The sequence below is a fragment of the Lingula anatina genome, chromosome 4 (genome assembly GCF_051362555.1).
Source record: "Lingula anatina isolate TDL-2025a chromosome 4, LinAna3.0, whole genome shotgun sequence".
Lineage (NCBI taxonomy): Eukaryota > Metazoa > Brachiopoda > Lingulata > Lingulida > Lingulidae > Lingula > Lingula anatina.
In genome coordinates, this window is record NC_141770.1 from 23,852,052 (window position 1) to 23,867,052 (window position 15,001).

Sequence of the window (15,001 nt, forward strand, 5' to 3'; positions counted from 1 at the left end):
ATTTTTATATCAATGTGTCAAACGCGCTGTTGCTATGTTGGTTAGAAACCATATAAACATCTATAGCCTCATTCCGCGAAGAAGGTGATTCGGCAGGTAACTAAACAGGCCCTATAGGAAGTCTGAACATTACCTCAAACGTGAAGAAATATTTATGGTTATAAAGTCGATTCTATTTTTGTGTACTCTCTGTAACCCCTTTTATTTTCAAATAATAATAATTAAATAAAACTGCTTGTCTCTCTGCGTCTTCATTCTGCTTCAACGAAAAATTTGTTTCTCTTTGATGGCATTAAAGCTTGTGAACGGAAAAATGTTTCCTTTTGCATTTGCTTATATACAGTCATATGTTACAGCTCAAATCGTCCTCTGTATGCGAGATAATTATACCGAGGCGCAGTGGAAGACTCATGTTGAAACTAGTACTTACTTTCTATATAATTAGTTACGCAAACTTAAAGCTGACGTTTCAAAACAATCCTGGAGTAACGTATAACAACATCACGAATCTGTAACAGAAGTGGAATATTATGACACCACATGTACCTGTGACATAAACACCTGACAGCGTTCCACGTACTGGAGCATGGAGCAACTTCAAAGGCGGGAGCTCATCTGAGCAGTGACCTAAACACGCTAAAAGATAGAAGGATTCGAATCAAGTTTTTTTTATTCTTTAAATTTGTGTTCAATACTCAGTGCCGAGTTTAGAGGGGGGGGGGTCAGGGGGGTCCTGAATTTTGACTAGCTGATTTATAGTACTAAACCGCACCAAATGGCATCGTTTGCCTTCTAAAATACCCAAAAATTTCTGGGCCCTTCAGCGGGCCCTGAACCTAGGCCAACCGAGGGGGGGTTTCACATCTTCGGACTCCCCCCGCCCTTCAAATAATCTTGGAAACGCCCCTGAATACTAGCTTATTTTAATCCAGTTACTAGTCTGAACTGGTTTCCAGAATTTTATTTGATTGATTTGCTGTCAATGTTGCGCTAACCACAATCGCATAGTGATCCATTAAGGTCGATAAACGCTAAGTAGTAACGGAACGTATACATGGTATTGTCACGCACATTGATATCTCACCGAGACTGGATGTTAAAAGGGTTTAATTTCCTTTTCTTACCTTTCAAATTAACAAATAACCAGTTCATCGCCTTTTCACTGCACCAGCTACTGTTTATAACCTTATGCCACAGAACAGGCTGGTCTGACAGAGGGCGCAATGAGACAATGCTTCGCGGATTGTGAGCAGAATTCAGGAGCAGAGAAAGTACCTGTATCAACGGAGACCGCCGCTTTCAATAGAAGTTCGGCATTTGAACGCGATTTTTTGTTCCCAATCCTTCTTTCGATCTAGCTCACTGAGCAGCATTCATTCTAGTATGCCTTCATTGTTTTTTCACTGGGTGTCCCTAAATTAAAAAAAAAAGGGGGGGGGGGGGTGAAGAATTCAAATCTGCCTATATTTCCCTCTCAGTATAAAGTGAGAGCAAATGTGAATTTCAAGATATATGTCCATTGTAGACGATCGATTGGAACAAAGTATTTCCGAAGTACGCCTCTTACTCGTTCAGAAAAAAAAATAATAATAATAACTGCTATTTAATGGATGAATACAAAGCGAAGAATGAACATTCAGATAAAATAGATGTAGAATAGAATAAAAAAGGGAAAGATTAAAAAAAAAGACATCGCAACTAGTGAAGAGAAAAAAGTTCTTAGTGTGCTCTCCCACAAGTTCCACAAACTCATTCTTCTCGACACTGTTCATATATACTACATATCCCTTACACATAGCGTGCAGAAATTAATTAATTTCTATTTGAGTTCAACCATTCAGAACGGAAAATAAATGATGGGGATTATATCATCCCCGTGAAGAGGTTGTTGCTTTTTGTATTTTTATACGAATTAAAATCCAGTTCTTCGGTGTTGAATATGAGCGACATACATACTTCTATTCATGCATTGTGAAGGACTGCTAATTTTACCTTTTTGTCATATAATACATATGTACACCCTGGGTACAATATGGTAAATAATTCAAAATCCCGCATTTAAATTTTGTCACTGATGAAAAGTAATATTGAACTAGTTGTCGGGATGCGGTTTTTTTCTTTGTTACCCTCATTTCAGACAAACACAGGATCCGGGATAAAAAGCAATTTGAACTCCACCCAAAATTGTATGTATAGCTGAGACTTATTTCTTGTTTTTTATCATATGCTACAGATTGACGCAAATATATATGTATATACCTAATAACAGGTTGACAGGAAAAGAAGATTACTTTACTAATTTGGATATCGTAAAAGTGCTAAGGATTACAATTTGAATAAGGATCTTGAAGTTAAGGTTGGAATTAAGATGCTCATGAAGGGGAATTAACATTATGCAAAAACAAGAGGAATTCAAAAATGAAAACATAGGTGAGTTTATCGATCTTTTTGTTGTTATTTTGCCAATTATAATGATTTTTAATTTTATGTTAATAATGAAGTTCTGCACGCCGACATTTCAAATCGTGTACTCGGTGCATTTCTCCGTGACTGTTTTATGTAATCGCACATAAAAACTATTTGTTGTAAATGGGAAATGCTTCTTAATTCGAATAAGACAAGATTCAGCAAATGTAATGCTTTTCAGGGGCGGATTTAGGCCGTCTTCTGGGTCTTCTGGAAGACGGTCAGATTTTCAAGTTTACATTGTCAGCCATCTAATGTTTTCTGTCGCAAGACGGTCAAAAATGGAAGATGGATCAACAAAGATAATTTGGAAGACTGTCAGAAAATATCTCTGGATCCGCGCCTGCTTTTCTTATATTTTCAAATTAGCCTAACTTCCCTCAGAAAACGTGCGCATTTTTACCTATATACGACATTCGTGTTTTGTTATCAAAAGACCAAATTGCGGCCGAAAGGAAAGATATAGCCAAAAGATCAATGATTTGCAGTTAACTTACTTCAAAATGAATAGGGGAGATTAGCTGCGTTTCGATCCAGACATCATAGCCTTTGGGCCAAGAATTTTTTAAATGTAGTAACCGTGCTTAGAACGACGTGATAATAGCATTGGTGATAATAGGTGTATGGAAGTGCACACAAATATAAATCTTTCAAAAACTAGAATTGGGGGTCAGCCAGATGTCATGTCACTTTTTTTCACTGTTTTCATAATTTATGGCAGTTTTGTGAGTTTGTAGGAGTAAAAATAATGACTTAATTCTGACATCGTTTGAAAACAATGTCAACGTGTTCGTCGAGCCAGGTCATATAGTTGCTCCTTCATGCGACTTCTCTCGCTGTCGATGGTCATCGAATGACTGCACCGTAATAAACCTCTCCTCCTGCGACAAACAAGATAAATTTCACTTACTTTGTCTGAAATGTGGGACGATTATTTTCAGTGACTTAATTTTACCACATTAAAATGCTTATCACCACTTCAGCAAGCGAGCAAAATTTGCAATAATTGCTTGAAAAATTGTATTATTCATTAGTCAATGGTCGGCAATTCTCTCATGCTGCGCCTTGCCGTGGCGTGTCCCTTGAACAACATTTTCCTGAAAAATTGAACTATTTGAGTACAAAAAGCACAAAGTAAGGTATGATCGTATTTTTCCATCAGGTGAAAGTGCTAATAACGTAAAATAACGCCTTATATTATTTTGTGATCAAATGTTTCTGAAATCGTGCCTGCTGAGATATGGATACTGACCGTTATAGCAATGAGTTGGGACAAAAATAAAACTTTCAATTGTGTGTGTGTAGCAGATGTAGGGGGCTGGGGTTACAGCTCAGAAAAAAAAAAGAGAGAAGCGATGATGGGGTTTTCTGCGTCCAAGCCTGTAGTGGGAAAACTATGAAAAAAAAGAACTTCTAATACGTTATAATAATCTCAGACACGAATTTCATCAGCTGTGTTATGTTATAGGAAGAAGGCAGTTTTTCCCCCAAAATAATTTTCAAGAATGCACCCCCCTCTCCCCAGCAGTCTACAGGACTAGTGTCACTAACCAAGACGCTTATTATAACGTTGAAGGGGAAATAATGTACCTCAGAAAAATACACTGGAAGATAAAGCCAACAGCAAGAGAAATGTGTGAACTGATGAAAAATAGGTTGCACCTTTCATGAGATTGACAAAATTAATGTTTTTTTTTTCTTGCTTGTCACGGTTCAGCCTAAACCATACAGTTTATATATCTGAGCTTTGAAAAGTATAGGGTATCACGTCACTCAGGAGTGTGGGAATGTTCTTAACAGCAAATCATATACGTAGTCAAGAAGTAAGTGTGATGTCACCCTAGATGACCCAAAAATCATCGATGCACAGATGAACGTCAGCCTTGGGGGCTTTTTATCGATTTCAGCACCCTGAAATTGCTAACGCCTCTAGTTCTAAAACGTGTTTACACCTTTCAAGTTTTTAAGGCACTAAAAACGACTCACCTGCAACTTAGCATACTGCTACATGTAGGTACGAGTCGGATGACGCAAGGTACATTTAACTCTTTTGTTTGAACTACGTTTTCCACACCAAAGACCCTTGAAACCAACAATCATTATTATCAATAACAATGGCTATGGGTTAGGGTGTAGCCCGCTATATACCAGGTGGTTATTGTCGCGTATGAAAAAGGTGTGCTCATTTATGTTCTATTCCCGCCTAAAGGATAAAAGATGTGGGTGTGTTTGTTATTGAACTCCTTATTTTGTTAGTGACAACCCGTTTTACCGACGCCCTTATTTTGCGAGATTATTTATTTGAGAACGTCAATGATCTTGATATTATCAATACTAAATGTTCACGTCCCTGCTTAAACATATTATACCCACGCTGAAAAAAGTGTCATAGGTGATTTTACGGCACTGAACTCGCAATTGGAAATAATGTTAAAAAATATGCCGCAATCAAAAAACGGGCTAAGATGATCATCTGTATGATCAAAAGTCAAATTTGACCGTCTTCTCAAAAAGGCAACAACATTTCATTGGTTTTACATAGATTTTATACAGTTGTAAAGCTAGTGTGAGATTAGCATGAGTGCTGGCGCAGCGATCGAGTGAGCCAGTTTGAGGACACGTGTGAAGCCAATAAGGTCAAGGTGCTAGCTTTCTGTAAATAGTTAAATCGGTAGACTATTGAAGGGTATTTGTTGTAGCCAGTAATACAGAGGATGTGTAATGTGAATTCAACGAGGAACACGAATCTATCTATCTATAGTTGTATTCATCTGAGGATAATTTTTAAAGATTATTGCAGAAATATTTAATGAAAAAAAACATTTTAATTTTAAATTCTATTACCATATAATAGAGATATATCTAAATACATTGATTAAAATATCTAGTAAAGGAATTTTCAATCGGAAAGCTAGCAATGTTTCATTTGTATAGATTTTAAGAAATCACCTGAAAAAATTACGAAACACATGCCTGCAAACATAACAAAGTTTTGCTATTAATTCACACTTTTCTTTGTAATTCATCCTTAAGAAAATGCAGATATTTTTTAAAAAACTGAACAAAATATTAATGGGCAAACTTTTTCCTATAATCTGTACAAAATTAAACCTAGATAATTTAAATAACACTCAAACAAACGGCGGCTCGCTTTTAATTTAGCATTCCTTTACTAAATGTTACTAAATCAATCTACACGCCTTTTCTTTAAACATTTATGCAATTATCTTTAAAAGTATCATCCTCGGATGTATTTTACAGATCATATATAATGAATGCAACTATATTTCATTTGCCACGCCTGTAAAATCCTGACTAACACTTTAATTAAAAATCGCTGACAGGGTTTTGGAGTACTAAATGGTGTCATTAAATCAGCGTGATCGTGGGTGCTCAGGTAAAAGAGAAACGCGAGAAACCGATCTTTCAGTTTTTACCCCTAAATTGCAATTATGACGTCACATGTAAGATGACATAAGTGTAAATGTTTATTAATTTAACCATTGAGCAATGAAGATTTATTTATTACCAAAAAGAATGTATGTTAGGCAGTAAATAAGGAGTGACAATATCTCCTAATCTATCTTAGTTCAGATTCTATACTTGATGAAGAAAAATAATGCCTTTGTTTAATGAAAATTTGTAATAAGGGGCTCATAACTCCATCACAAAAGCATTTAAACCAAAATGATGGCACGGGGTTGTAGCTCATTCACTCGCGATCAACTCTACCAATTGTCGTGATCTTGTTCAGGGATGAAGTTACGCCCCATACCGACTGCTACTAGTTTTCTCACCTCAAAATAGAAAGGTGTGAAATTGATGATTAAGTCTTTGAGTTGTTTATGCTTTTACATTGCAACGAGAAACATAAACGCTGATATTTCATATTTTTGCGGGTGTTTTTTATTGTTTTAAATCAGCACAAAGATAGATGCATAATTTAATAATTAGATGCAGGATAAAACTAATTTTTGGTATCTGGATGACATTAAAGGTTTAAATTATCTTAAACACTTTTTTCTATCGACTTGCAGCCTACACGTACGTATGCTTGCTTTTCCATGAATAAAAAACCAAAACTAAGCTGTAAGCAATGTTTAGAAATAAAGGGAAAACGAGTACAGTCACGGTTTTGCCACAATTTATGTATAAGGTAGTTGGAATCAATTTTAATATAGAGATGCATCTGAAGCAGACCGCTGGATAAAGAGGTCAACATGCGGCAAGTCGGTATCTATTTGGTAAAATATTATCTGTTAGGTTACCAACGGCGCTGCAATATAAAATTATGTTGAGTGCTATGGTACCTGAGTGAAAAATAATAATTATAAATAATGATCATAAAAATTAATAAAAATAGGAAGATAAAATAAATATCAAATGCTAATCTATAGACGGGGGAAAGTTTTACTGATTTAATCAGTAATTCCAGCTGTAGCCGAGGTAAAAAAACTGAGAACTATGCTAAATTTTGACACGTTTTACCAATTTAAGTGTGGAATAAAGATTATTCAAAGTTTTTTTATTACTTTGAAAGCAGAAATATGAAGTGTATCCAATACAATATTACACAAAAGGAGAAAGGAAATAAAACAAGTAAATGCTAGCTGGTATCCCAAATAAAAATAGTGTATTTTAAAACTCAGTCACGCCAATAACATTTTGTGTACATATGAATTTCATGAAGTGTACGGCACCCGGGCTATCGATTGTAATTGCAGATCAAAACATGTACAACCAAACTGGTCCTCTGCGTGACAAGGTAGAAAGTTTCCATTTGATCTAAGATCTACCAACGGCTCCGTGGCTTAAACTCAGCTTCTCAGAAATTTCATTTTATTACTATAAGAAGTAAAATGTATATTAGGTCGGCTGGTGGGTCAGGCACAGCGCTGTCGTTGGCGTGCGTGGCTGCAAAAAAAAAGTCCGTTACAGCAACGACCTGGAACTTACTGCTGGTCATTATCTTAAAGTCTTCCTTTCTCTTCAATTTTAGTCTTTAAATTGATGATTAGGCGGGTATGGTCACAGTTCACTATCCTTTACCATCTACACCACAGATCAAACTTGAATGGAGTCAATAGCTTATATCCGGCACGGCGGCATGCTCGTCATACTGCCCTTTCAAAAAAAGTGCTATCTTCTCAGCAGGAATTTTTTAAAAAGTCACGCCGCCCCTATTACTTTACCCAAACGTATTTTTTATGTCCACCCTCCTTGTGCCCGTGCTTATCAAGACTGTTCATATGATAATATAGTGCCTGGGGCAGTCGACCCCACAGTCGACATCTCAAATGGCAAAACTACTCAAAACCTAAACCGCACAAGTGTGAACCGCTATCAACTTGAAAAATGAATGTTTTATTTATCCTATGATTATCTAACGACGTGTGACACAATGTGAACTGTCTCGAAGACGGAATTACCAGCCTCTAGATGACGCAATGCTGATCAACCTTCACATTTTTAATAGGTTGTACTTGTATCAGAGAGGGAACGGTCTTAAAAATGACCTCCAGAAAAATGTTCATTTAAGTTAGTTTCACATGAGTGTCGGTATTTTGCAGCGCTGAGAATAATAATAATAAAAAAAATTAAATGGTTTTCGTATTCTTTTTCATTCAGAAATAATTATAGATTTACCAGAACCACTCCGTCGACGTTAGACACAGTTTCAGGTTCAAATCAATCCCATAATGCTGTGTAATTGTGGCGGAAATTTACCAATCACTAGAGCGCGGTGTCAGTCGTACGGTCAAGGACTCCCCAAAACGCGACATAAAATTTATGAAAAGAAAAAAAAATTGCGGGATGATTTGATAAATGTGTCTTTATGCAACGGCACGCAATAATTGGCCATTTATTGTGAAATTGTGCATGGAAAACGGTGCAACGCCCATGCCTAAATTTGAGTTCACCATAGGGGCGAGCACGCAATTCTACAGGGTTAGGTTGTTTTCTTTGTTATTTTGACAACAGATAAGGTCAGACTAAGTTACACTCAATTCAAGGCATTGCTATGGTCTGCTTGATTAATGGTTTTCAAAAGCTGTGCCCTAGCAAAGTGACATTTTAAAAGATACATAGGCCTAACGGGTTTGCTTTAATGATATCACATGGTGAAAATTGCAAGGTAAATTTGTTGTGGAATCAGATTGTTGATGTAGGCCTACTTATGAAAAAAAAAAGAGTAGGTAATTTTATTTGAGAGGGAATGTATAATATTCTCTGTTTGTTGTCGCAAACGCTAGTTATGTTTTTTTGCAATGATGTCAAGATGTCAGTTATAGCACAATTCTTGGAAATAACTGTGCTTATTTTACAAATATGTAGACCTATCAGTTGTGTAACAGTTACACTTAACGACTAAATAAAAAGCAAAAATGAAATAAAAAATAAATTCTGAAAATAGTCTATCTGAATAAACACGAAGAAAAGTACTGATCATAAGAAAAAACCTTTCACATTCAACATGAAATTGGAACTATACCTCACAAAGATTTTGGTCACTCCATGACTTCCTATATTTCTTCGTGACTACACAGATGAATTTCTATACGTGAAATGAAAAAGCTGTATTTAGGAACATACTATGCACCCCCTGAGAAGGATATTAGGCCTGCAGCTCTAGTTTGATGCGTTCCAGCTAAAAGATGGATTTTTACGACGTCAGGGTGGACAAAAATCTTGGAAAAACTTAATCTCAATAAGGGGGGCAATGACTCAGAGGAGTCAACGAACATAGGATATTATCAGCCATTACAAAATATAACTAACTAATAAATAAGAATAATAAACGACATTTCCACTGAGAAATTAGCCGTTCTCCGCTAATCTCGATTTATATGGTGTCGGTGTCACGGGGGCAGAACATCGGCGTGCTCAGATCATAGTGAGGACAGTGTATCGTGCAATTATTAATATTTTTCATATTTCCATAGGCATTTGAAAGATCCGTATTGACCAATAAAAATTATAAAACCGAAAAGGCTACTTAAACCTCACAAGCTACTTTAATCTACCCTCTACCAGGGTAAGGAAAAAGTGAAAAGAGATACTAAAATGACCTCTATTTATTTTAATACATAGTATTTATCCTATGAAAAGACAATCTGTGGCCCTGGTAGAGGGTGACTTTAATCCAACAAACGTTAATACTCTTTTGCACGGCAGGTCTAAAGCACATGGTTACGTAATCAGGCTTTTACTGTGTGAAAAGCCTCCAGAAAAATTAAAATTTCTTTTTGTTTTTAAGTGAGCTGATTTAACCAAGACAGAGAGGTATGGGTGCGAAAAAGTGTATAAGAAAACGCCCCGCTGTTGGAAGATCAGTATCAATCATTATTCAGATATTGTTATATCAAGGTAAGGTTTGAAAAAAACATAAAAGGGAGAAATATTCTATCAACTTCAGACAACCTAACTGTCTGACCTGTATAGGTTTTCACCTATTACTGTGTAACAACATTAGTCTATTACGTTAAATATTAAATATACCAACGTCTTAGAAAGGTTTCTCAACACATAGAGCCATTTTCTGTAACGTAGGGAAAATATATAGATTTTCAAAAGATAATGACATTACCGGATAACATCCATGCTGTAAATTTATTCAATGTTCCTATTCAAACAAATAAAAAAGAAAAAGAATCATAAAATAATGTAGTGACATTCATTTGATTTAGTGTCTCGGGTGAACACAACAACAATTGAAACAAGTACAGAAGCAATGTCTTTTGACAACACGTCTACAAACAGGGAAGACACATCTACACTAGACACCATTGTATCAGAGACAGTTACAGCATCGTCTAGTGACGAAAGTACGATAATAATATCTACGGGTGACACGTCTGTAGTAACATCTGACATAACATCTACAGTAGACTCCATTGATACAGAGACAGCAGGTGCATCATCTAGTGAAAAATCTACAGTGACATCATCGGCAGGTGACACGTCTATAGTAACAACTGAAGAATCATCTAAAGTAGACTCCAGTGTTACGGAGACAGCAAGTGCATCATCAAGTGAAGAAGCTACAGTGACATCATCTGAGACAACAGCAGAAGACACATCTATAGTAGACGCCAGTGTTACAGAAACAGCTACTGCATCATCCAGTGAAGACTCAACAGTGACATCATCTGCAGGTGACACGTCTATAGTAACAACTGAAGAAACATCTACAGTAGACTCCAGTGTTACGGCGACAGCAACTGAATCATCTAGTGAAGTAGCTACACTGACATCATCAGCAACAACAGCACAAGACACATCTACAGTAGACGCCAGTGTAACAGAGACAGCAACTGCATCATCCAGTGAAGACTCAACATTGACATCATCAGCAGGTGACACATATATAGTAACAACTGAAGAAACATCTACAGTAGATTCCAGTGTTACGGAGACAGCAACTGCATCATCCAGTGAAGACTCAACATTGACATCATCAGCAGGTGACATGTCTGTAGTAACAACTGAAGAAACATCTACAGTAGAACCAAGTGTTACGGAGGCAGCTACTGCATCAACCAGTGAAGACTCAACATTGACATCATCTGCAGGTGACACGTCTGTAGTAACAACTGAAGAAACATCTACAGTAGAACCAAGTGTTACGGAGACAGCTACTGCATCAACCAGTGAAGACTCAACATTGACATCATCAGCAGGTGTCACGTCTGTAGTAACAACTGAAGAAACATCTACAGTAGAACCCATTGTTACGGAGACAGCTACTGCATCAACCAGTGAAGACTCAACATTGACATCATCAGCAGGTGACACGTCTGTAGTAACAACTGAAGAAAAATCTACAGTAGAACCCAGTGTTACGGAGACAGCAACTGCATCATCCAGTGAAGACTCAACATTGACATCATCAGCAGGTGACACGTCTATAGTAACAACTGAAGAAACATCTACAGTAGAACCCAGTATTACGGAGACAGCTACTGCATCAACCAGTGAAGACTCAACATTGACATCATCTGCAGGTGACACGTCTATAATAACAACTCAAGAAACATCTACAGTAGAACCCAGTGTTACGGAGACAGCTACTGCATCAACCAGTGAAGACTCAACATTGACATCATTGGCAGGTGACACGTCTGTAGTAACAACTGAAGAAACATCTACAGTAGAACCCAGTGTTACGGAGACAGCAACTGCATCATCCAGTGAAGACTCAACATTGACATCATTGGCAGGTGACACGTCTGTAGTAACAACTGAAGAAACATCTACAGTAGAACCCAGTGTTACAGAGACAGCAACTGCATCATCCAGTGAAGACTCAACATTGACATCATCAGCAGGTGACACGTCTATAGTAACAACTGAAGAAACATCTACAGTAGAACCCAGTGTTACGGAGACAGCTACTGCATCAACCAGTGAAGACTCAACATTGACATCATCGGCAGGTGACACGTCTGTAGTAACAACTGAAGAAACATCTACAGTAGAACCCAGTGTTACGGAGACAGCAACTGCATCATCCAGTGAAGACTCAACATTGACATCATCAGCAGGTGACACGTCTATAGTAACAACTGAAGAAACATCTACAGTAGAACCCAGTGTTACGGAGACAGCTACTGCATCAACCAGTGAAGACTCAACATTGACATCATTGGCAGGTGACACGTCTGTAGTAACAACTGAAGAAACATCTACAGTAGAACCCAGTGTTACGGAGACAGCAACTGCATCATCCAGTGAAGGCTCAACATTGACATCATCTGCAGGTGACACGTCTATAGTAACAACTGAAGAAACATCTACAGTAGAACCCAGTGTTACGGAGACAGCTACTGCATCAACCAGTGAAGACTCTACATTCACATCATCTGCAGGTGACACGTCTATAGTAACAACTGAAGAAACATCTACAGTAGAACCCAGTGTTACGGAGACAGCTACTGCATCAACCAGTGAAGACTCTACATTCACATCATCTGCAGGTGACACGTCTATAGTAACAACTGAAGAAACATCTACAGTAGAACCCAGTGTTACGGAGACAGCTACTGCATCATCCAGTGAAGACTCAACATTGACATCATCAGCAGGTGACACGTCTATAGTAACAACTGAAGAAACATCTACAGTAGAACCCAGTGATACGGAGACAGCTACTGCATCAACCAGTGAAGACTCAACATTGACATCATCAGAAGGTGACACGTCTATAGTAACAACTGAAGAAACATCTACAGTAGAACCCAGTGTTACGGAGACAGCAACTGCATCATCTAGTGAAGACTCAACATTGACATCATCAGCAGTTGACACATCTATAGTAACACCTGGAGAAACATCTACATTAGACTCCAGTGTTACGGAGACAGCAACTGCATCATCCAGTGAAGACTCAACATTGACATCATCTGTAGGTGACACGTCTATAGTAACAACTGAAGAAACATCTACGGTAGAACCCAGTGTTACGGAGACAGCTACTGCATCAACCAGTGAAGACTCAACATTGACATCATCGGCAGGTGACACATCTATAGTAACAACTGAAGAAACATCTACAGTAGAACCCAGTGTTACGGAGACAGCTACTGCATCATCCAGTGAAGACTCTACATTGACATCATCAGCAGGTGACACGTCTATAGTAACAACTGAAGAAACATCTACAGTAGAACCCAGTGTTACAGAGACAGCTACTGCATCATCCAGTGAAGACTCAACATTGACATCATCAGCAGGTGACACGTCTATAGTAACAACTGACGAAACATCTACAGTAGAACCCAGTGTTACGGAGACAGCTACTGCATCATCCAGTGAAGACTCAACATTGACATCATCAGCAGGTGACACATCTATAGTAACAACTGAAGAAACATCTACAATAGAACCCAGTGTTACGGAGATAGCTACTGCATCATCCAGTGAAGGCTCAACATTGACATCATCAGCAGGTGACACATCTATAGTAACAACTGAAGAAACATCTACAGTAGAACCCAGTGTTACGGAGACAGCTACTGCATCAACCAGTGAAGACTCAACATTGACATCATCAGCAGGTGACACGTCTATAATAACAACTGAAGAAACATCTACAGTAGAACCCAGTGTTACGGAGACAGCAACTGCATCATCCAGTGAAGACTCAACATTGACATCATCAGCAGTTGACACATCTATAGTAACACCTGGAGAAACATCTACATTAGACTCCAGTGTTACGGAGACAGCAACTGCATCATCCAGTGAAGACTCAACATTCACATCATCTGCAGGTGACACGTCTATAGTAACAACTGAAGAAACATCTACAATAGAACCCAGTGTTACGGAGACAGCTACTGCATCAACCAGTGAAGACTCAACATTGACATCATCAGCAGGTGACACGTCTATAGTAACAACTGAAGAAACATCTACAGTAGAACCCAGTGTTACGGAGACAGCAACTGCATCAACCAGTGAAGACTCAACATTGACATCATCAGCAGGTGACACGTCTATAGTAACAACTGAAGAAACATCTACAGTAGAACCCAGTGTTACGGAGACAGCTACTGCATCATCCAGTGAAGACTCAACATTGACATCATCAGCAGGTGACACGTCTATAGTAACAACTGAAGAAACATCTACAATAGAACCCAGTGTTACGGAGATAGCTACTGCATCATCCAGTGAAGGCTCAACATTGACATCATCTGCAGGTGACACGTCTATAGTAACAACTGAAGAAACATCTACAGTAGAACCCAGTGTTACGGAGACAGCTACTGCATCATCCAGTGAAGACTCAACATTCATATCATCTGCAGGTGACACGTCTATAGTAATAACTGAAGAAACATCTACAATAGAACCCAGTGTTACGGAGACAGCTACTGCATCAACCAGTGAAGACTCAACATTGACATCATTGGCAGGTGACACGTCTGTAGTAACAACTGAAGTAACATCTACAGTAGTACCCAGTGTTACGGAGATAGCTACTGCATCAACCAGTGAAGACTCAACATTGACATCATTGGCAGGTGACACGTCTGTAGTAACAACTGAAGTAACATCTACAGTAGTAACCAGTGTTACGGAGACAGCTACTGCATCATCCAGTGAAGACTCAACATTGACATCATCAGCAGGTGACACGTCTATTGTAACAACTGAAGAAACATCTACAGTAGAACCCAGTGTTACGGAGACAGCAACTGCATCATCCAGTGAAGGCTCAACATTGACATCATCTGCAGGTGACACGTCTATAGTAACAACTGAACAAACATCTACAGTAGAACCCAGTGTTACGGAGACAGCTACTGCATCAACCAGTGAAGACTCAACATTGACATCATTGGCAGGTGACACGTCTTTAGTAACAACTGAAGTAACATCTACAGTAGTACCCAGTGTTACGGATACAGCTACTGCATCAACCAGTGAAGACTCAACATTGACATCATTGGCAGGTGACACGTCTGTAGTAACAACTGAAGTAACATCTACAGTAGTACCCAGTGTTACGGAGATAGCTACTGCATCA

At 38.3% G+C, this 15,001-nt stretch overlaps 1 protein-coding gene across 1 annotated transcript in view; it reads left to right on the forward strand.

Annotated features, from left to right (window-relative positions):
* Positions 1-10,198: 10,198 nt before the first annotated feature.
* Positions 10,199-15,001, forward strand: part of LOC106160362 (uncharacterized) — a 52,774-nt gene continuing 47,971 nt past the window's right edge. Inside the window, exon 1 of the mRNA XM_087011485.1 lies at positions 10,199-10,592. Coding sequence (XP_086867611.1) covers positions 10,199-10,592 — 394 coding nt within the window. The remainder of the gene's footprint in view (positions 10,593-15,001) is intronic.